General features: G+C 49.8%; 8 protein-coding genes across 8 annotated transcripts; 3 read left to right on the top strand and 5 right to left on the bottom strand.

Moving 5' to 3' along the window:
* Positions 1-4,520: 4,520 nt before the first annotated feature.
* On the bottom strand, positions 4,521-8,235 carry EV420DRAFT_1746290 (uncharacterized protein; the record flags this gene model as incomplete). The annotated part of the gene is made up of 3 exons (XM_060480160.1): positions 6,845-8,235; positions 4,606-6,811; positions 4,521-4,570 (listed from the first exon to the last, which is right to left on the bottom strand). The coding sequence occupies exons 1-3, from the start codon at positions 8,111-8,113 to the stop codon at positions 4,521-4,523; spliced, it is 3,525 nt and encodes a 1,174-aa protein (XP_060333748.1). The 5' UTR covers positions 8,114-8,235.
* A 15-nt stretch (positions 8,236-8,250) lies between these two features.
* On the bottom strand, positions 8,251-9,328 carry EV420DRAFT_140897 (uncharacterized protein). Its single transcript, XM_060469002.1, has 4 exons — positions 8,901-9,328; positions 8,714-8,853; positions 8,612-8,662; positions 8,251-8,559 (listed from the first exon to the last, which is right to left on the bottom strand). The coding sequence occupies exons 1-4, from the start codon at positions 9,058-9,060 to the stop codon at positions 8,389-8,391; spliced, it is 522 nt and encodes a 173-aa protein (XP_060333747.1). The 5' UTR covers positions 9,061-9,328; the 3' UTR covers positions 8,251-8,388.
* EV420DRAFT_140854 (uncharacterized protein) lies at positions 9,212-10,247 on the bottom strand. The gene is made up of 5 exons (XM_060469001.1): positions 9,902-10,247; positions 9,719-9,843; positions 9,601-9,667; positions 9,386-9,550; positions 9,212-9,331 (listed from the first exon to the last, which is right to left on the bottom strand). The coding sequence occupies exons 1-4, from the start codon at positions 10,218-10,220 to the stop codon at positions 9,417-9,419; spliced, it is 645 nt and encodes a 214-aa protein (XP_060333746.1). The 5' UTR covers positions 10,221-10,247; the 3' UTR covers positions 9,212-9,331; positions 9,386-9,416.
* Positions 10,248-10,302: 55 nt separating this feature from the next.
* On the top strand, positions 10,303-11,718 carry EV420DRAFT_1528327 (uncharacterized protein). The gene is made up of 6 exons (XM_060472505.1): positions 10,303-10,367; positions 10,510-10,597; positions 10,648-10,690; positions 10,737-10,897; positions 10,951-11,317; positions 11,372-11,718. Exons 2-6 carry the CDS (start codon positions 10,510-10,512, stop codon positions 11,616-11,618), a joined length of 906 nt encoding a protein of 301 aa, XP_060333745.1. The 5' UTR covers positions 10,303-10,367; the 3' UTR covers positions 11,619-11,718.
* Positions 11,691-13,907, bottom strand: EV420DRAFT_1762158 (subunit 17 of mediator complex-domain-containing protein; the record flags this gene model as incomplete). The annotated part of the gene is made up of 7 exons (XM_060480690.1): positions 13,768-13,907; positions 13,479-13,718; positions 13,008-13,426; positions 12,623-12,957; positions 12,192-12,574; positions 11,909-12,139; positions 11,691-11,859 (listed from the first exon to the last, which is right to left on the bottom strand). The coding sequence occupies exons 1-7, from the start codon at positions 13,887-13,889 to the stop codon at positions 11,691-11,693; spliced, it is 1,899 nt and encodes a 632-aa protein (XP_060333744.1). The 5' UTR covers positions 13,890-13,907.
* Positions 13,908-13,965: 58 nt separating this feature from the next.
* EV420DRAFT_1528323 (fungal-specific transcription factor domain-containing protein) lies at positions 13,966-17,220 on the top strand. Its single transcript, XM_060472504.1, has 10 exons — positions 13,966-14,179; positions 14,232-14,268; positions 14,327-14,353; positions 14,405-14,710; positions 14,768-15,030; positions 15,081-15,301; positions 15,352-15,422; positions 15,475-15,585; positions 15,640-15,680; positions 15,739-17,220. The coding sequence occupies exons 1-10, from the start codon at positions 14,067-14,069 to the stop codon at positions 16,964-16,966; spliced, it is 2,418 nt and encodes an 805-aa protein (XP_060333743.1). The 5' UTR covers positions 13,966-14,066; the 3' UTR covers positions 16,967-17,220.
* A 424-nt stretch (positions 17,221-17,644) lies between these two features.
* Positions 17,645-19,248, bottom strand: EV420DRAFT_1528317 (3-isopropylmalate dehydrogenase). The gene is made up of 5 exons (XM_060472503.1): positions 19,076-19,248; positions 18,987-19,021; positions 18,757-18,933; positions 18,166-18,706; positions 17,645-18,113 (listed from the first exon to the last, which is right to left on the bottom strand). Exons 1-5 carry the CDS (start codon positions 19,087-19,089, stop codon positions 17,738-17,740), a joined length of 1,143 nt encoding a protein of 380 aa, XP_060333742.1. The 5' UTR covers positions 19,090-19,248; the 3' UTR covers positions 17,645-17,737.
* A 617-nt stretch (positions 19,249-19,865) lies between these two features.
* EV420DRAFT_1640296 (ARP2/3 complex 21 kDa subunit) lies at positions 19,866-20,561 on the top strand (the record flags this gene model as incomplete). Its single annotated transcript, XM_060477086.1, has 4 exons — positions 19,866-19,871; positions 19,922-20,021; positions 20,075-20,362; positions 20,413-20,561. The coding sequence occupies 4 exons, from the start codon at positions 19,866-19,868 to the stop codon at positions 20,559-20,561; spliced, it is 543 nt and encodes a 180-aa protein (XP_060333741.1).
* Positions 20,562-20,592: the final 31 nt, after the last annotated feature.

Below are 20,592 nucleotides of genomic sequence, written 5' to 3'. Positions count from 1 at the left end.
TGTGGACACCAAATTCCGTGTATTGGCGCAATATGAGCGTACACCAATACCGTTAGAAGAAAAGCCGTGACAGAGAGTATAACTTGGAGTGACTATGTTGTTATTGTCTATCTCCTAGCGAGTACAAGCGATAACGGTGGTCGATAACGTGGATGATGGCTAGTGTCCAGTAACTTGTTTCTAGCAACTACTACTACACTAGCTTTTATACTACAAGTCCGGAATAAAATTAGAATACTTGAAACGAGTCCTTAGTAAGTCCTTAGTACATCGATTGGTAAGAAATGATACAAAACGCGTGCTCCCAGAGTTCTAAAGTAACAGCACCCACACGGTTTTACCGCGTATAGTCTTAGTGATCAGAAAGAATTCCCCCGACATACGGACTCTTGGGCTGCTGTGTTGCTGCGGCAAAGTACACTGAAGGTAGTACACTGAAGTAGATGCGTGCGGCATTATCTTGGCATTGTAACAGCCTTAGTAAAGCTGGTGAAAAGGTCACGGTATTAAGTCTTTTGCCGTGGAATCGGTAGTTTGGCTGCGGCATTCTATTAAGTGACGCTTGATGCTGATGTCAGCGATGGCTGTGCTGAGCGATCAATGATGGTCCTAATTCCGTGAGATCTGCAATCAGGTGCCTGGCGGCATTAATGAAGTGGCGCATATTGATGCGGAATACGAGCTGGGAAGGATAGTTGGCGGTAAAAGTGGGTATTGCCGTGATTGCAATCGTTGACTTAGTGAAAGTCCGCTAAGTGGACAAGGCATTTATTATAATGCTTAAAATCCGCGAATTCTGAGCGTACAGAGCCTTGAGGCTCATCAACGGGCCTACAAACTTGGGGAGGAGCTTGGATGCACGGTCCTTTGGGAGATTGAGATTCTTGGTAGATAAGAATACACGGTCTCCAACTTTTATCAAGGGTTCCTTGCCCCTACGCTTGTTAGCGTGATGAGCCTGGAATACGCGGCTGGCTATTATAGCGTCGTGAGCCTCTGCGAGGGATTGTCTAGCCATGGCTGCGAAAGCCCTGATTCCCGGGGTGTATCCCAGAGGATCAGGAGCCTTCCACATCATGCAGGGCATGTAGCCACTGGTGAGCTCGAACGGAGCAAATCCTGTAGTCGAGCTCATACTAGAGTTCAGGGCGAACTCTATCATCGGCACCTTAATTAACCAGTCACGCTGGTCTGACCGGATAGACGCCCGAAATATCTGCCCAATGGAACGGTTTAGACGCTCCGTCGCTCCATCCGTTTGCGGGTGAAACGACGTAGACATCAACAGTTTCGTCCCCATCAGTCGATGTAGCTCCTTCCACCATACCGACGTGAATTTTGAGTCTCTGTCGGACACAATGGATTCTGGGAGTCCATGGTGCCTGACTATCTCTTTGAGGTACACAAAGGACAGCTCGGTAGCCATAGTCTTTGTGTTCACAGGTATGAGGTGGGCATGACCCGTAAGACGGCACACCACTACCCACAAGTAGTTGAATCCGTCGGTTTCAGGGAATGGGCCCAGGAAATCCATGGCTATAGATTGCCAAGGTCGCGAGGGGATGGGTAATGAGTGTAGTTTCCCAGATGGGGGTGTGTACGAGCCTTTCGAGCGCATACAAACCTCGCAGGTGTGGCAAAACTTGTCGACCATCGTGAAAATTCCTGGCCACCAGAACCAGCGACGTACATAGTCAGCTGTGCGTTGGGGGCCATAATGACCTACGACAGAGTGAGCTTGTTCCACAATTTCCCCGCGTAGTGATCGGGACGAGGTGGGATCCTTTGGTATGCAAAGGACGCGCTCCTTTCCCAGGTTGTGAGTCCAGACTAAGCCATCCTCGATTATGAATCGGGGATGATCAGCAGGCTTTTCAAGAATCTTACTGAGTAGGGGGTCATTCGCACCACCAGACCGTAAGTCAGGAAAGAAGGATGGGTCGGCCTCGTAGGTGGGGATAGGTGCATTCCCTCTCGCACGAGACTGGAACACTGTAGGGTTCAGTCGTGGGGGTGGGGGCAGTATTGGGATCGTGGTTGGATCCTTAGCCGCCTCCATTTCCGCGGCCTCGACATCTCGAGGTTCCAGGGTAGCCTGAACACGTGCATCCTGGGTTCTCATGGCCCGAACTTGCTCAGCTCTGCGTGCAAGCTCAGTACCAATATCACGTTCAACCTCGGCCCGGCGGTGGGGGGGAAGATCCTCGCAACCAGGGTCAATGCGAACGTCGGCAGAGACGTACTTGTGTGGCTCGAACCTATCCAGCGGGGTATCATACTCATGATATCTAGACAACGCATCGGCGACTTTATTGGTCACCCCCTTGACGTATGTGATATCAAAATCGAATCGGGAAAGATATTCCATCCAGCGCATCTGACGGCTAGAAAGGTTCCGTTGTGTCATGAAGAATTCAAGAGCACGGTGGTCGGTAACCACATGTACTCTGTATCCTACGAGCTTATCTTCCCACTTCAATAAGGCCTCAAGGATAGCCAAGGTCTCTTGCTCGAACACGCGATAGTGACGTTGGGCATCACTAAATTTCTTGGACATGAACCCGGCTGGCCGACAGGTCTGCCAGGTGGATCCTTGCCCATACATCGCACCCACTCCTCGTGTGCTAGCATCGCAAACCACCCAGATTGGATCTGGTGATCGAGCATCCACTGGCTTGAGAATAGGTGTCTTGCAGCACATATTCTTAATGTTCTGCATACATACATCGTGAACAGGCCGCCAGAAAAAGGGCTGGCCATTGCGTGACATGTCGGATATGGGGGTAGTCCATGCAGAGATGTCCGGGAGAAAATGGGCTAGGTAGTTAACCAAACCCAAGAACTTCTGTACGTCATGATAGTTCCGGGGTACCCTCCAGTTCCGGATAATCCCCAACTTATCAGTGTCTGCGTGTAGACCACGATCGTCAATCTTATGGCCCAGGCAATCAATCTCTTCAGCGTAAAGCTCGCACTTAGTCGCCTTAAGATAAAGTTCGTTGTCTCGAAGTCGCTGAAATACGAGTTCCAAGTGCTTCTCGTGATCATCTATAGTATCGCTGAAGATGAATAAATCATCCAGGTATACATGGAGGAAGTCTCCGATGTAATCTTGGAAGATGGAGTTCATGAGCCGTTGAAAAGTAGAGGGAGCATTACAATCTCCTTGTTGCATGACATGGCTAACAAAGGTACCGTAGATAGATGAAAAGGCCGTTTTCCAGATGTCCTCTGGTACGATACGAACCTGTTCATACGCATCCGAAAGGTCAATCTTAGATCGGACCAACGCCCTTGCCACACTTAAACGTATATAGTCTTGGTCTGGCAGGGGCATGACATCCTTTATGGTGTTTTCGTTGCGTTTGCAACAGTCAACTGTCGTGCGCAGCTTCGTATCCTTCTTGGGTACGCAGAGCATCGGAGCAGCCTGATTTGTTCGTGTCGACTCCCACCATCCGTTCTTGGTGTACCGTTGAATCTTGTCACGCAACTGACCCTTCATTGATTCGGGGCATCTTGGTAGGTAGTAAGCATATCGTGCCTGGTCATCCTTGAGGGGAATCGAGTGGTTTACACCTCTTAGTGGGGGAAGCTTGTCGGGCACTCCTCCCAGAATGTCCTTGCAAGATTCCAGCCACTGGGCGCGCAGGCGTGGTATGTCCTTTTTCTTGAGTCGTCCCATCTCCGACGTCCTTTCCTTGAAACGCGAAGATGCTAGATGCATCGCTTCATCCACAGCCATCCTACCCAGTTTCTCCTCAGTAGGGTGGCTCTGGGGATAATATTCCTTAGTGAATTCCTGTACGAATTCGTGTACCTCTTGCAAATTAGACTGGTAGCCTTCACTGTCCAAGTCCAACTCTGCTGCCCCATTGGCCATATCCTCTATATCTTTGATGGTAATCGCCTCATTCATACCTATCAGGATGCTAGGGAAGAGACGAGGCAGAGTAGGTTTACTCCCTAACTCATTATCGTCTTGGTCGACAACTTCCTCTACCGTGGGCGTCTTCTTCCTCGTCCATGGGGGCTCAGGTCTGTCTGAGCGAGCGAGGTTTTTGTCGCTTCCATGTAGTCAATCCCGGTTTTTGGGGTAAGTTACGCGCTTGGAGTACCGTCGAGCGAGCTCCTGTGCTTCCTCCCCCTCCGAGAGCGTTGGCATAGAGGCTCCCTCCCACTGGATCGAATCTGATGCAAAGTGCAGGGATATGCCATGCTTGCGCATGAAGACCGTTCCGACAATCAAGTCGTAGCGGTCCACATTAGCAATGTCAAAGTAGTCACGTCCAGCGAGCTCATGTCCAGGGTAACCGAACTTGAAATTCACCATGGACCCATGATTAATGGTCGAGCGACTACCTTTCGTGCCTAGTTGGAGAACCACAGGATTGGTCAGTTCGAAGCATCGAACATTTGCCACTGGGACGAAATCGGGGCTAATGGCGTCCGACGTACTACCACTGTCGAACAGGGTAAATGCCTTCACACCATTAATCTCAACCCATGCAGACAGGCACCTATTGTCCTCTACTTGCCGGGTTGGCCTCGTTCCCCTTCGGTGTGCACGCTTCATCCGCAGTTCGATGGTCGGGGTGAACTCACCCTGAGTTTCCTGGATCGCTCCAAGGAACTCAGGAAAGTCCAAGGACCATTCGTCATGAGATTCTGAGTCGCTTATTATGGAGGAATCGTCATCATCGGGATCCTGTGAATCGCTACCCTCATGAGCAGCTCGCAGGAACTCCGACACTTGCGGGTCGTGGGTCCTCATGGCTCGATTCCATTCCTCATCCTCGCCGTGGTCGTAGGGGTCATCCACTAATTCAGCCTCAAACTCATCTGAGGAATATTGAGATCCTCCATAGGGTTCCTCAGCTACGACCTCAGGCTCAGTGGTCGGCGGGTGGGGTTCCTCAGCTCTATCTGTTTCCTCCTCACCGTCCACACTCCTAGCAGCCGCCATACGATTAGATGAGTTATTTACTCGTCGTTGGTCGAACATGGGGCATGCAGGGTCCGTGGAAATATGGCCAGGCTTCCCACAACGGTAGCAGGTTCGAATTGACGACTCAGGCTCTTTACGAGCCCAATTCATTCCACCCTTGGCATCTGGTTTCTTCTTAACAACCACGGTATCCTGGCGTGCAGGAGGGCTGAACCTCCTACGCGTCGGGCTAGGTGGTTTGTGTCGTTTCTCACTGACTACCCGTAGCTTGAGAGTCCGGCCTCGAAACCTATCCTCCGCTGAAACCCTCGGGCGCATTCTCTTAGCCCGTTGGCCTCGTTCAATTACCAGTGCGCGACGCATGATGTCGGGACACGAGGATAGTTCTGCAGATAATCCCTCATCATACAGCAGGTCACTGATGGATTCGGGCATCTTGTCCATGATGTTACGGCGTACATTGTATACATCTGGCTGCGATGGCATGTACTGGATATGGTAGACCATGTCAGCATACAACTGCCGTAGTCCCCCATCCCATGAGTATTTCACTGCGTGGTATGACTCGGACGCAGAACGAAGTGCCGTCTCATACACGAAGTTATGAAACATGGCTTTAGCCACTCGTAAAAATGTCCATTTGTGTGCCCAATGACCTCGATCCACAAAAGTCGAATACCAGCGTTCCGCGGCTCCCGTCAAGAAACCACGGAGCGCCAATTTTCGCTGCCTATCACTGGAGGACGGGACCGGGAGTCCATCCTCATTAGTAGATATAGGGCCTCCACAGTGCCCTACCAGTCGCATCCACCCGATGACGCTACGAAACCAACGGTCGAACTCAGGGAGGTCGGCCTTGCCGTCGTATTTTCCAGGTTTAATCGCCCCGCTGGCCATCAAGCGTAGCATAGCGGGGTCGATGTCCAGTTGGGGGTAGAGCTCCTGGCTGACTAGGAGGGAGTATTCATTGAAGACTTGATTGAGTTGGTTCTGACCATCAACCACGACAGGTTGGTAGTCGTAATCTTCCTCCTCGAATTCATCAGTGGCGTGCAACACCGTTGCTTCGCGAACAAAGTTCCGCCGATGAGCGGAAGCACGAGAGCCGCCATCACCATCGTCGGATGGGGGCGGCGAGGGTGGACCATTACCACCACCACCGCCACCACCACCTCCTCCTCCTCCAGGAGGACCTCTGTCAGGAGGGCCACCTGCTTGAGAAGGGTGAGGGGACGGGGTGAACCGAGACCCAAATCCGCGATGTTGGCTACCATCGGAATGGAACGGAGGGGGAGATGGCGGGTTGTTACCGCCACCACCACCACCGCTACCACCGGGAGGGTCATTCGGAGGGCCACCAGGAAGAGGCGGTCCCGAACGACTCCCATGAATTGAAGGAGGGCCACCCCCAGGTATTGGAGGACCGGAGCCTTGCCTATCAGTACGACGCGACTCTGAAGGTGGTTGGTCCGGAGTCGGTTCTGGTTTAACCATTGGACTTGGGGACCTCCCCGGAGGGTGCGGAGCCGTACTTGCATTCAGGGCCCCTGCATCAAACTTGGGTAAGGCTTGCACAAATGGGATTGCTACTGGGGGAACGTATTCCCGACCCTTGCCTTTGACAGGGGTCGACTCGAGGGGATGCTCATCCGGGTGAGCACCTTCCAGTCCCAATTCCATTCGTTCACGAAGGGGGGTAGAGGTTGGTCTGAGACGACGGCATTCCTCAGAGTCTACATGAGGCAATTGAACGCCAATCTTGGGATTATCGGGGTGGGATACGACGCGGTTCACGTCTATAATCAGCCCATAATCTGGAAGTGAGGTGGTTTTATGAAGGAACAAGTCTTGTTGACGGAGTAACTGAATACAACCACAAACATGCAAATTGCGTACGTACTCCTCGTAGTTGGAGCGAGTAATATGGAGGCGTTCGCGTAGTTCCTCACGAGCGTCACCAGAAACCCCGGGAACTTTGCCCTCCTGCGAGTTACGGGATGATTCCTCCACCGCCGCTCCTAGCTGAGAAAACCCACCACTACTATGGTGGAATCGTCCAACCTTATCGAGTACCGGCATAGGTTCCATAGCAATCATGCCGGGGCCTATGCAGTTCTCGTTGATGAACAGGTTAATCATATCGCTTTCGAACTCGTAAACGATACGACTACCCTTTTCAGAGCGACGGAATGCATGGCCCTTAAGACCTTTGGCCAGCCGTCCCGCGAATTCGTTGCGCGCTTCCGAATACACCTTGAGGCCTCCAGGGGCCATAAGGATCTCCTTAGGGTCTACCGGCGCCTGTGGTGAAGGTTTATCCACCATAGGCATGGGTTTGTTTCCTCGGGGTGGCGCGCTATCCTCGTTTACTTGGGGGTCCCGAGCTTTCAACTCAGGATGCAAGGTATAAGCGAACGGGATGTAACCATCGCTGAACACATCCTCCGGCCTAATGTGATCGGGTTTGAGTATACCTAGTGGGGGAAGGGGGATATCGTCCGGCTTTAATTCGCCAGTCAATTCTCCCTTCATTCGAGCCTGAGTCTGGGTGTGTTCATGTTCGTCGTGAGAGGCGGGCTGTGAACCTTCCTCATCCTCATCTGACGACACCGAAACTGTTTCACCCCTCTCCCTAGCCTGTTGCTTGGCGGCTGCGCGTAGTAGTTCTTCGCTAGTCATCGAGGCAATAATCTCTTTCCTTCGAGATTTGATTGACACCCCAGTCCTCCCAGATCGAGTGGATCCGGGAGCCTTCACGTTCCCTGGAGCAGACTGGTACGATGTAGCCAGCCCACTACCCCCGCGAGAGCTACCGTCAGCAGGCGATGAACTCGCGCGAGCATAGTGGTTGCTGGCAAGGGGCAAAGTCTCACGGTAGTCGGAGAATTCATCTTGAGGCTTCTGATCTTCTCTCGGAACAACCGCCACGGCCGGTATCACATTAGGGAGGTTACCTAATGTCGCCATGCCAGAAGGATGGTTGGTCTCAGTAACCTCTGTCAGTGCGGACAAGTCGGGAGCGCCACTAGCAATAGGGGTCACTACAGGCGTCTCCGAAAAATTTTGTTGAGGGACGTCCAGAGGAGTATCCTCCCCTGGTTCCCCACGAAGTCGGGCAGAAGACCGACTTCCAGGGCGTCGCTCGGCAGAAGCGTTGCGAACCATGTGTTTTGATGCAGGGTCGAACTTGATGTTCGACGTCGATTACGTTTATAGGTAGTCCTGTTCCAGAAGTCCAGTTCTGGTACAACACCAATATATTCTTTTGATGTTCAAAAAAGTGTAAGGGCTCGTCGTAGAGCCGTTGTCTTATATCACGCAATAGAACACGACAACCGATAGATTGAAGTTGTACTAGAGATGATGGTAAAAAAGACTAAGTAAAATATGTAATTGAGCGGTAATATATGAAAGCGGAAGGGCCGTAGCCACACAAGCGACTACCATTGGTAAACATGTCCTAGAGTAGTAGTACCCGTTACAGTGTGAGAGCCGGTCTTGGTGTCAGAATCGCTTGTGTCGCTCGTGCTACCAATGCCCCATGGAATATTATCGCCGTTGGGCTGTGATGAATGTTCTGGAGGTGTAGTCTCGCCAGATGGGGATGCAATCTACCACAACAAACGTTGGTTTCAGAATAGATTTCAGAGGCATATAACTTACTGTAAAACGCGTCGTCCACTTGGAACCATCAGCGTCGTTTCCATTCGTGAACTGGGCGCAAGGCGATGAGGACAACAAATCTCGAGGAATGGAAAGAATTACCTCATAGAAATATATGTGGGAATAAGGTGTAACAGACGGACATGTCCATGTAAAAGGTGTGACGGTTGAATCAGTGCCATCCAGCCCAACAGCGACCGTCTCAACAAGCTGCATGTTGTCATTGGAACCAGCCATAAGTTCTAGAGAAGGGTCAGGAGGGGCTATTGGCAAAGGCGAGTTGTAGTACTGATTGTCATGTTCTTCCAATCACCATCAGCGTCCGCATTCCACTTGATGAGACATGGCGAACTAGCGTTGAATACATCGTTGGGACCTGGAGCGGTTGGAACGACATCTGCACGAACGAGAGCAATGACAACAGAAATAGAGAAAAGGAAGGATAGCATTAGGTCGACGATAGATGTGTGACGTAGGTTGTAGCAATGCAGTGGTACCAGACCGGTGAAAGACGAAAGGAGAGAAGGATGAGAGAAGGGTGGGTAGTATTATTCCCACGCCTGTCACTGACCAGTAGCCTCTCCCTTTAACAAGGGTCTCGCACAAATGAAATCTTACAGGTGCGTACATATCCAAGACCGGGTGCTGTAACAGAAGGGTAGTCCGTGGAACACAAATAAAATTCAGACACTGACCCAACGAACAAGTTAAAACATGAGACTCGTGGACATTGAGATGAGTAACAGCAAACATAATTCGATGGCATATACATACTTCTCTAATAAGATCCATTCGAGTCCAGAATCTAATAAGGTTTGTGCCTGTTCTTCTTCAGGTCTCTCTCGAGTTGCTTAGCCTTTCTATGACCTATCTCAACTGGCCGTATAGCAGTATCATCGGCCTTCTTCAGTTTCACAGGTCGGTTGCCAACATACTTGCCTGTTCAAGTCTGGTCAGTCAGGGTCGACAAAGACAAAGGACCAACCTACCATCCATCTCTTTCCAGGCCTTCAAAAAGTCTTCGGGATCAGAGAATGCGACGAAGCCGTACTTGGCCTACGCTAAAGGTCAGAAATTATCAAGTCAAGAGTTGTGCATTACTCTCACCTTCTGGCTTAACCGATCTCTGATTACACGTGCCTTCGTGAACGAGGGGTACTTGTTGAAAGCGTTCGAAAGAACATCGTCAGATACGTCGTTACTGAGATCACCAACGAACAACCTGAACCAGGCTGCAGAAATTTGAGTCAGTCACCAAAAAATGATAATATAATGAACAAGAGCACGCACAAGGATTCCACTCAAGCAGCGTCTGGTCTTCCCAGACCTTTCCTCCTCCCTTACGGAGGACAGTAGTTCTCTTTCCACCTTTCGCGAGCTTGCCACCAGCACCACCCCTCTTGTCAATCATCGCGCCGGGAACATACACACTCTGCTGCGCAAGGATACCGACATCGTACTCGTAGGCATTCGCAGGAACCGGTGCGCTGTGCGATGACGAAGATCCCGGAAGCGGATACGAAGGGCCTTGGTATGGTCGGTGATAAGGATTGTCATAAGTAGATTGCTGGCTGTATTGCGAGTAACTCGAGTTGGCGTACGGGTCCATGACAGTTCAGTGGCAAGATGCAGTGAGTCACACTCGATGATGTAAGCTTTCCTTTTCGGTCAGAGCGTCACACTGCGTGACAGGAAGAATTCCCTTCGAGTTTTGTCTATCGTTCCCCGTCCCCCATTTCCCCGGCCGTTCCTCAAGGTATGTCCCTCAATTTCATGCTGCTTGAAGGTCCAGCGTCATCTATTGCCCATATTGAACGTCTGAAATCATTACATTGCGTCGTTGGGCTGGATGGATTCTGCAAATTTTGGATGACGGGCTGACTTCGCATTTCTGTTAGATGCCGTTCGTCAAAAAGGTCAAGTCCGACGCATACTTCTCTCGTTTCCAAGTCAAATACCGTCGCCGGAGAGAAGGCAAAACCGACTGTTAGTCAAGTCCACAAAGTCTTGTTGAATATCGTTGACCTCTGGTATAGACTACGCGCGTAAACGATTGGTTACTCAGGCCAAGAATAAATAGTAGGTTTTATACTGCTCCAATCTTAGCCTTCTCATTTCTCCCCAGCAATGCGCCAAAATACCGCCTCGTCGTCCGGTTCACGAACAAGGAGGTCATTGTCCAGATTGTCTACGCCCGCCTCCAGGGTGACTTTGTCTTGACGTCTGCGCGTTCAAAAGAGCTGCCACGCTACGGCATCAACCACGGCTTGACGAACTGGACAGCAGGTCCGTATCAGGTCTTGATGATCATAATGAATACTCATTTACCCGTCATTTAGCTTATGCTACTGGTCTCCTCTGTGCCCGCCGTGCCCTCACAAAACTCGGACTCGCAGACAAATATGAGGGTGTTACCGAGCCTGATGGTACATCCACATTGACCGAAGCCTTGGATGAGGAAGATGCCCCTCGACCCTTCAAGTGCTACCTTGATGTCGGTCTCAAGCGCACATCCACGGGTTCGCGTCTCTTTGGTGCTATGAAGGGAGCGAGCGATGGTGGTATCTTCATCCCTCACTCCGACAAGCGCTTCCCTGGTTACGACCCAGAGAGCAAGGAGCTGGACGCAGAGGTGTTGAAGAAGTACATCTACGGTGGCCACGTCGCTGAGTACATGGAGAGTTTGGAGGAGGAAGATGATGAACGGTGCGTGATACTCAGTTCATTTGTTCTACTTCGTCTCACTATTTTTCTGTTCAGATTCAAAAAGCAATTCTCGACGTACCTCGCTGATGGTATTGGCTCTGAGGATATTGAGGAGATCTTCACGAATGCATATGCTGCCATTCGTGAAGACCCCACGTTCAAGCCTACGGACAAGACAAAAGACTGGAAGGCAGAGAGCAAGAAGTACAGGACTCCCAAGCTCAACCTCGAGCAGAGGAAGGCCAGGATTGCTGCCAAGATCGAGAAGTTCCAGGCTGGTGGCGACGACGACGAGGAGTAGATTTACCTCTACGTATATGGTACAACATGCTCTGTTATCGATATCATACATACACCGCATTCTATGCTTATGCTATGGAACTCCGAGTGCCTTTCGTATATGTCCTTCGGCCCATGGTATAAGGGAGACATTACGACCTGAGTGGTATACTTCTGATTCACCCTGCTTTGGTGTATGTCGATCTAATCGAAAGAGAGTGCACCTCAGAGTCGAATTTGCGTGGAAGTCAATCCGAAAGTTGCTGATAAGCAAGATTAGTTTCATGTCGGCTAGGTGGTGGAAGAACGTACAGCGTGCACCCCTCCCATCTTCCTACACATCGGTTCAGATCCAGGAACCAAATTCCACTAACGTTACTACTTATTTCACGGCCGAGTTCACATATTCGCTGAAGGAGAAAGCGTCCGACATCATCAGTAAGTAGCTGATTTAGCTGGGGAATAGACGATATTGTCAGGGTGGCCTGTGCTAGGTGAGCATTTAATGTTGACGGTGCCAAGAAAGAGAATCGGACAGTATGCCTATTTTTAACAAGTCAGTGATTTTGCACTCCTGGACAATTCGGTAACCCACCGTCTGTCAATTCTCAGTATACATTGACCACCTACAGCTTTTGCATTGCGATTGTCCAGGAGGTTGACGAGTTCATGTCCCACTTCTCCTACAGGTTGGAACCGGAGCGTAGATGTTATGTCAGCTAGTGTAAGGGCTGTGACAATGCCCTCTATGACTGTCTTGACTCTGTGGCAGAACACTTGGTACTGCAGCAGATCAATGATCGGCTGTAGAACAGGCGGTGGATCCGTCTTGGGAGCATCGCTCCCACTCAGTCTTTGTGATTTAAGATACTGATGTCTTCGGAGAAGCAGGGCGTGTAACGAATGATAGATCAAGTCGCAGGTGGCTTCCTGCAACGTATTTCGGGAGGCTAGAGGTGTGACAGAATCGCTTTCAACCTAAGAACGGTCTAAACAAAGTCGGAATCAAAGATAGCACAGACATACCAGTTCAAACTTGAGTTCAGTACCCAGAGCAGAGTCAATGACGATTAGACGTTCGGAAACCTTGGCAGATGCAGTCGGTAGTCTGCTGGCTTCATGGACCAGGAGAGAAAAGATTTCCTGCTCGACAATTTCTCGCTGGGCATCCCTGAGTAAGTTATCTAACGATGTGTCCTCCGACCGGAAATCATTTTTTGAGAATGTTGAGGTGTGGCCTTCGCCGCTTGTCAAAGAAACACGTAGTGAAGTACGTTGACGAAAAGGAAATATCAGTTCCTCAGAAGCATTTTCAACAGATGCCATATGTCCGATAGCACGGCGCCTGAAGCTAGAAGAAGCTTGGAATAGAATCAGTAAGTGAGCATGTATCAGGAACCAGAGAACCAACATTCTTCCAGGCCATAAGATATCAAAAAGTCTTTGGATGACTTGTCAGCGCCCTTTCCGGTCGCTGACCCCAGTGGTAACGGCGCTGGAGTCAGTGCCCAGTTCCCTCGTCGTATTTTGAGGGCATCTGCCCAGTATTTTTCTCCGCGCAATCTGCCACCCTCTAATCTGTCGGCGGCCGCTTTGAACACGTCGGAAGCCTTTCGTAACGCCTCATCCTTGCTACCGATTGCCAGTTGGGTATTGAAAGCTTGAACAGAGACAATAGGTGGCGGTTTTTTAATGATAGTAGCAGAGAGTGGAGCGTCCTGCTGTATTTCTGGGCGCGGTATCCCTGGAATGGAGTGAGGGGCTTGCCCAGGCGTCGATAAGATGGCAGAGAGCAAGTCGCGTGCATGGGTCATCTCTCCCAGCGCTATGCTTTGAAATTTGTGAGTCGCCAGATAGGATATATGCGCGTAGAAAAACGCACAACAACTGGGAAGATATTTCCATCCTCATTTTGTAGAGTTCTTCGCTGGTCATGATGCTGGGCCCGTCGTTATCGTCGTCGCTCTCGGCCGTGTCTAGCGTCGTGTCTTTCACATCGACATGGGCCTCCGCAATCCTATCAGCCAGGTTTCCATCCTTTGTCTTCTCGAAGAAATCGACTCCTCGCTCAAGAAAGATGCGACGTAAGTTTTCGCCCAATATTTGCGAGGGGGTCTGTTTTCTGCATAAATATGGTTCAGTTTTTCATCAGGCAAGAGAACAATGCGTACGGTTCATATATTTGCTCTCCCTGAGGTGTTATGTCCTGAAGAACTGGAATGGGTGCGCCATTCTCGTCCTTGTACGGTCGTTCGAGAGAAAGTTTGAGTGATTTCCAGGAAGGAGGCTCCATGGGAAGAGACAGAGTCGGACCGCGTGCCGGTGTTGACAGATGAGATTTGAATTTCACCGAGTCACATTGACCGCATCCACATTCGTGCCTTTTCATCCCTTATCCACCATCCCGTCAGCTCCCTAAGCGAACGCTAAGAAAACTCTTTTCAGTCACGAAGCCCCGTAAATACAAGCCATGGTCAAGACTCTCGACAAAGCTGGCGTTTCAACACCATCCAATTCGGTGAAACGGAAAAAGGTCGACGATGACGACTCAAATCCTGCGTCCAAAAAGAGATCTCGGGTCAGGTATGATGGCTGTTTTGCTTTACGGAACAGTCGATTACCTCTCTAGCTTTAGCTTTTCGTGTGGGGAATGTCATCGTCGGAAACAGAAGGTCAAAATTCTTCCAGCCTTTGGTTCCGGACGTGGGATTGATTTGCGTCTCCATACAGTGTGATCGACAAGTGCCGTGTTCGCATGTCTGTTATCTCTTTTTTTATTTCAAGCGAAGTAATTCTGAATTCTACCAGTGCGTAGCCAGGAAGGTGCCTGATCTATGTAAAGCCTACACGCCGGGCAAAACTGAGCAAGACATCAGCGTGCGACTAGCGCGGATAGAGCACATCATCGAAATGGCACTCCCACAGTACTGTATGCCGACCACTCCCAACTCATCGTTCGACCCCCATATATCTGAGTTTCGGCATACTGCTCTTGAGGAAGACAACCGCTCTCAGCCGGAAGATCAGGATCCCAGCGGAGGAACGTTTCAGAGCGGAAAGTGGTACGGTAATAGCGCCTCAGGTAGCATTGCTCCTGCGACTATCCTCGAACAAGTATGTCATAATACATGATGCCCCTTCTCTCTTCTCTCATTCATCCGGCCGCTCTAGCTGCAAAATGCTTTCACATCCACGGACACTGAAGACAAGCGTCTTCACCGTGATACCAGACTAAACGATATCACGGTGAATGGGTCGGGCCATCTGTCAGCTACTGCTATCGTTGGTTCAGAACTAGAGCCAACTGCTGCGGATAACCTGAAAAATCTCGTACAAGAATGTGGAGTCTCTCCCCACAAGATATCAGAGCTTCTGCACGAGCTTCCACCTCTCAGGACATCACAGGTGCTCATTGACTATTATTTTAAATCAGTGCAAGTATTCCTACTCAGCGCTGGCTTTCTCTTCGGCTCAAGTTTTTCAGTAATTGGACCCGCTATCCTATATCCGAACGCGACTTTCGCGACGCTTATAGCTCCATATACAACGGAGGAGACCATGGGATATCAGCCACAAATCCTCATGATGTTCGATTCCTACCGTTGCTTTTCGTCGTTCTCGCTATCGCTGTGAGACTTGCGCCTGAGGAGGTGTCTGGGGATGCAAGGACCAGAAGAGTTACGTCTCTAAGATACTATTGGTCTTGTAAGCATTAGTTTATTTGTCCTTTTATATCGTCGGTCTAACTATTTTAGCGCGGAGGTCACTACTAATCGCCGCTGCTATCCAACCAGATTCGTTAGACATCGTGCTAACTCGACTTTTGGTAAATAGTTTCCTGTCCCTTTTCTTGAGCGTTTGCTAATGCTGATATTAAGAGTGCTCGATTTTTAACTTTTGACCGCCGTATAACCGAGTGCTGGAGTCAACTAGGCGCTGCTGTTCGGACTGCGCAAGCGCTAGGTCTACATCGCGACGGTGCTTCCATGGTATGTCAACAGGGCCCTTCATTCAAGATTCTAAGTCGATAACACCTCAATCAGGGTATGGAACCTCATTTGGTCGAATATCGGCGCAGAATATGGCAAGTTCTCCTGAAGCTCCTTTTACTTACTAATCTTATAATGTATTTCATGATTTAGGTCATACCTTTACCATGCGGACCGCTCGTACGCTCTTGTCCTAGGACGACCAAATTCTATTCAGGATACATACACATCAACCCTCCCGCCTTCGAATATAGACGACGAATCTTCGAGTCGGCCTACTCCTCTTTCTTCACCGACACCGATGACCTTTGTAATCCTGAGGCATCAGCTGGCTTCGATCATTGGTCGAATTGCTCATCATTTCCAGCAAGTTAAACCTAGTCATTATTCCGAAGTAACGGCTTTAGACGACGAACTCTTAAATTTCATCGCCAACCTTCCACCGCATTTTGCTCTCGAACCTGACCGCTCTTTGGACGAAACCCATACCTACATTCCCGTCCATCGTTATCTTCTCATCACCGAGATTATGTTCGTAAGGACAAGTCTCCATCGACCATACATCCTCAGGCGGCTCAGTTCTGACCGTTATGCTCGTTCACGGGAAGCATGTTTCGAATCGGCACTCAAAGATTTCGAGGTTCGACAGGCTTTCCGAGAAGTCCAATCAAAGGAAGTCCGAGATTCCCTCAGTAATGCGTATAGAGAGTTCCAGACTGCTATGATTAGTGGAATCTACTTGGTCCTTCATCCATCGGGGAAGGATGAGGCGGCTATGCATGCCATCCTTGATTCCTTCATGAAGGAACACGAAGGCATTCGGGATGTGGACGAAACGACCCGACGGGAGCTGAAGACCATAGAATTTTTGAAGAACAAGGCTTCCCAGCGGACTCTGCCCACTGCGATAGGATCTCTACCACCGAACGATCCTGCACACCTGTTACTAGGTCTACAGCAGTCTTCTACGCCACATCCTCCTCCATTCCCGTCACTCTTGAACTTGCCCACTGCTTCCTCGCCGCGAAGTCCATATGCGACACATATAAATCAGTCTCCCACGTTTCAACGACTGCAGAGCGCTTCGGGAGACTTTGAAAACTCGCCGACGGCCTCTGGTAGTCCCAACGGCGAAGAGGACTCCGCTGCACAGTCGTTGTTAGACCATTGGTGTAATGCGATCAGCGCGCCGTTGGAGGGATCCAGCTCAGCCGCTTCATGGGGCGGACTCCCCGGAAACTTCGCTGGTTGGGCGGGGACAACATCGACGTTAGTTGGAGCGCCGGATCCTCGCATTTTGGCTGGTATCGACGGTAACGAATGGAATTATTGGGAGACGTTAGTCAACCAGATTCGAGGTCCTGCTCCAGGATCCAGTTAAATGATAGGCATTTGACATGCCGTAGATATATAGCCTCGCACAGTTTAACTTCCATTTTTGTTTTCTTTGTACTATCGATCGCCTAGAAGTGTAAACGAAAATGTCGACCCGTAGCACTTCATTCAGTTTTTGATTGTTCCGCCTGTAATTTTAGACAGCGTATCTTTCTATATTGATCTTTGATCTGATTATTGGATTTTTTGGTCAAGTCTGGAGCAATACCGGAGGGGTGGGTCGAAATAGCAGGGAAGTGCAACCGTGACAGGTTTGTGACTAGTGCCAAATGTGATGAATGTGATGCCCGGCGTACCGTATACGTACCTACCCCCAGGTTGGCAGGCAGAGAGCAGTGTCACTCCTTGTCACTCTCGTTAACACTTCCCTCTTTTTCTGCATCGTGAAATCGCAGCACGTCAGCGCTTCACATAATTTTATTTTTCTAAACTATATAGGAACCATACACATATGTATGTCAAATCTTGCCTCCTCCCGCCTTACCGTTGAGGTAGCTGGCCAGAACCAGTAATGCAACTCAAAATTTCTCGGGTTTCATGTCCTTGTAGAGTAATCCTAGGTCATAGCTTGTATCAGAATAGGACCGGTTGTCTAGTTCACCCTGTGAGTAAGTACATGCCCCCTACCGTCGGTTCGGCCAGCTCGTAGCTTTTATGTCAGGTATCACCTTTCAAGAACTGCTTCCGAATCAAAGGACCCAACTACCTCTAAAGTTGGCTAATTGGCTAACTGATACAGTTTTTCTTCTAGCGTACTTTACAGTATACTCTTTAATACTTCTATGACACGATCTCCAAGCTCGGTGGTTCCGACATTACCTCCGAGGTCTGCCGTCCTCAAGCCATGTCCTCCTAGCTCAGGACTGTCAAGGACCTTCCTCACAGCGGTCTCGATGGCATTCGCCGGTGCATCCAAACCCAAGGAGTACCGCAGAAGCATGGCAGCACTCAAAATGGTACCGATCGGGTTTGCAATACCCTTTCCAGCGATGTCGGGCGCCGATCCATGAATTGGTTCATACAGACCTGGTGTAGGTTTGAAATCTGGAGATGGCGCGGACGGCGCACCGGCCAACGAAGCAGATGGGAGGAGACCTAGAGACCCAGGGATGACACTTGACTGGTCAGAAAGGCTGGAGAAAGAAACTGTCAGTGGTAATTCAAACGCAAAAACTTCGGTCTGACATGTCTCCAAACAAATTTTCGGTGAGAATGACACCATTCAGCCGTTTGGGGTTCGCAACAATCAGCATTGCAGCGGAATCAACGAGATGATGGTCTAGTTTGAGCTGAGGATACTCTTTTGACAATGTTTCTGTGACGACTTTTCTCCACAGACGTGATGCCGCAAGAACATTGGCTTTATCGATCGAATGGATTTCCAGCGGCGGGTTAGCTGCCAACGCGATCTGGGCAGCGACCCTTGTAATACGCTGAACCTCTGGGACACTGTAGATCATATTGTCCCATGCGGTGTCCACGTCTGGCTCAACACCCTGTTCTTTACGGGTACCAAAATAGAGCCCTCCAATGAGCTCACGAACGACAATCATGTCCACACCCTGGGCGACGGACGGTTTTAAGGGTGTATACTCAAGAAGGGACTCCGAGGCAAGATTGGCCGGACGGATGTTCGCGTACAGACCGAGTGTCTTCCGGAGGGCAAGAAGGCCAGGTTCTGGGCGTACTTTGGCGTCAACACCCCACTTGGGACCTCCGATGGAACCTGGACGTGCATGAGACGAGCGTGGGAAGGACACAGATGATTTAACACACCCATGAGAATTGCATCAGCCTCCTGGCACGCTTTGAGGGTGCTTGGGGGTAGAGGCTCTCCCGTCTTGTCTATTGCGCAGCCACCGAAATCATGCGTTTCTAGCTTGAGATCGAAGTCTGACGAGGTAGAAGATACCAGTTCTAACACTCTGACAGCCTGGCTGACGACTTCCGGGCCTGCAATAGCATTTAGTACGGACGATCGTCGGGATCCCGGGACGTATTCATACCAATACCATCTCCGGGAAGGACAACGATTCGAAATCTGGAAAAATACGAAAGGTTAGTCGTTATCCTAGGGAAGGGTAATGCTACTAACGATCTTGGAGACATTATGCGGTGGTAGTTCGTGATAAAGAAGCAAATTATTCTTGTCTGACTTTTCCAAAAGTCGATGTCCGAGGAGTCCCGATCCTGTCGGCCGATGGAAATCCGTAGATAAGATTAGAGATAAGATGGGCGAGGGTAATGGCAAGCGCAGCCAAGCAACTAAGGTATGCCTCAAGCGGAACCAAGGACATCACGTGACTAAAACGTTACAAAAGTGACATTTGCACAAAAAAATCTATCTCCTCCTGTACATGGAAGTAAATGCTAAATCGGGCTCCGAGGAATCCTAGATAATAGTATTTCGCATAAATCCTCGGGCTCCGATTTTCTAATTTGGGAGATGAGCGAGAGTAGATAGTCAATTAGTAATTTGATAGGGGGTAGACAAACTGCGACGCGACCAATATCTGATGCATTCGCATGTCTTATTCAGTCAAAACATGTTGCCTAGACCTTACATTCTCCTTTGGAAGGTTCTTGGTCCACTCATTTGCGATTCATGGGTGTATATTGGAAAGAAACTGTGTAGAAATCACACTGCCTGGGAAAGACCATACAAGGGTCACAGGGTCACCCCAAGGTACATTTTTGAGGAGTTATATAAAGGAGAAGTCTATTAACATATTACAGAGACCATACTACAAACACAGTGACAGAAACGAAGCAAAAACACGTAGTCGGCAGTTAATGAGTCACGAAAAGTCACAGATCAGTCACACACGTGATGTCCTTGGTTCCGCTTGAGGCATACCTTACTTGACTAGAACATCCACCCATCAATGCCAGTACGAAATCGACTGCTCTGCTCCCTTTCTCTGTTCTGACGAGACTCTAGGCTTACCATTCATCATTCAATGAGGATCCAGATATCCGTCAGGTCGGCAACATGGCGGTCCTGCCAATCAAAACCAAGATTCGCGGGCCTGCGCAAATAGGTGCGCGGTACTACATATCCGACAGGCTTCGCTGACGACCATATTACTCTCAGCCGACCCAGAACAACCAGATATTATCGACGAAACCCTTGACCTATTCCGAGCCAACTCTCTGTTCCGTAACTTTGAGATCAAAGGCCCCGCCGACCGCACCCTGATTGTGCTCATTCTTTACGTCTCTGACTGCCTAGCCAAAATTGGCAGTGCACGAACACCGCCGACGCAGATTGAGGCCTCAAAGCAACTCAATACCCTTTCTGTGGACAGTTTCCCGATCCCTGGAGATGCCAACTTTGTTTTGAACGCTCATTATGCCGCACCAGCGAGTAGGGTAGATGCAGGTGAGTCCTGAATTTTCACTAAGAGGAACTTGACTAGATCCTCGGGTCAGATTATCTACGGCAGTATCTAGTACAAGTCCGTCAAGAGTTGGCTGCTCGTTTGGTCGCAATACTATACGCAGACGGTACAGGCAAACCCAGCAAGTGGTGGATGTCCTTCCAGAAGAGGCGCTTCATGAACAGAAGTTTGGGTGCATAGAGTGTACTGTAGTGTGGCTGTAATTACTATT

The sequence above is a fragment of the Desarmillaria tabescens genome, assembly GCF_030435595.1.
Source record: "Desarmillaria tabescens strain CCBAS 213 chromosome Unknown EV420scaffold_10, whole genome shotgun sequence".
Taxonomy (NCBI): Eukaryota; Fungi; Basidiomycota; class Agaricomycetes; order Agaricales; family Physalacriaceae; genus Desarmillaria; species Desarmillaria tabescens.
Note: the sequence above shows the minus strand (reverse complement) of the source record. Positions and strands in the feature narration are given on the sequence as shown.

Bases quoted from the DNA above. Each gene is read 5' to 3' on its own strand.
- EV420DRAFT_1528327 (XM_060472505.1), top strand. From the start codon at position 10,510: ATGCCGTTCGTCAAAAAGGTCAAGTCCGACGCATACTTCTCTCGTTTC. The intron at 10,691-10,736 runs GTAGGTTTTATA...ATTTCTCCCCAG, and splicing joins ACTCAGGCCAAGAATAAATA to CAATGCGCCAAAATACCGCC. The intron at 11,318-11,371 runs GTGCGTGATACT...TTTTCTGTTCAG, and splicing joins GAGGAGGAAGATGATGAACG to ATTCAAAAAGCAATTCTCGA.
- EV420DRAFT_1528323 (XM_060472504.1), top strand. From the start codon at position 14,067: ATGGTCAAGACTCTCGACAAAGCTGGCGTTTCAACACCATCCAATTCG. The intron at 14,180-14,231 runs GTATGATGGCTG...CTCTAGCTTTAG, and splicing joins AAAAAGAGATCTCGGGTCAG to CTTTTCGTGTGGGGAATGTC. The intron at 15,586-15,639 runs GTATGTCAACAG...CACCTCAATCAG, and splicing joins ATCGCGACGGTGCTTCCATG to GGTATGGAACCTCATTTGGT.
- EV420DRAFT_140854 (XM_060469001.1), bottom strand. From the start codon at position 10,220: ATGGACCCGTACGCCAACTCGAGTTACTCGCAATACAGCCAGCAATCT. The intron at 9,668-9,718 runs GTGAGAGTAATG...CCTTTAGCGTAG, and splicing joins GAGATCGGTTAAGCCAGAAG to GCCAAGTACGGCTTCGTCGC. The intron at 9,551-9,600 runs GTAGGTTGGTCC...AGACTTGAACAG, and splicing joins GGCCTGGAAAGAGATGGATG to GCAAGTATGTTGGCAACCGA.
- EV420DRAFT_140897 (XM_060469002.1), bottom strand. From the start codon at position 9,060: ATGCTATCCTTCCTTTTCTCTATTTCTGTTGTCATTGCTCTCGTTCGT. The intron at 8,854-8,900 runs GTACTACAACTC...ACCCTTCTCTAG, and splicing joins TTGGAAGAACATGACAATCA to AACTTATGGCTGGTTCCAAT. The intron at 8,663-8,713 runs GTAATTCTTTCC...CCTTGCGCCCAG, and splicing joins CCCACATATATTTCTATGAG to TTCACGAATGGAAACGACGC.
- EV420DRAFT_1528317 (XM_060472503.1), bottom strand. The intron at 18,707-18,756 runs GTGTGTTAAATC...ATGCACGTCCAG, and splicing joins GGCTGATGCAATTCTCATGG to GTTCCATCGGAGGTCCCAAG. The intron at 18,114-18,165 runs GTCAGACCGAAG...TTCTTTCTCCAG, and splicing joins GAAAATTTGTTTGGAGACAT to CCTTTCTGACCAGTCAAGTG.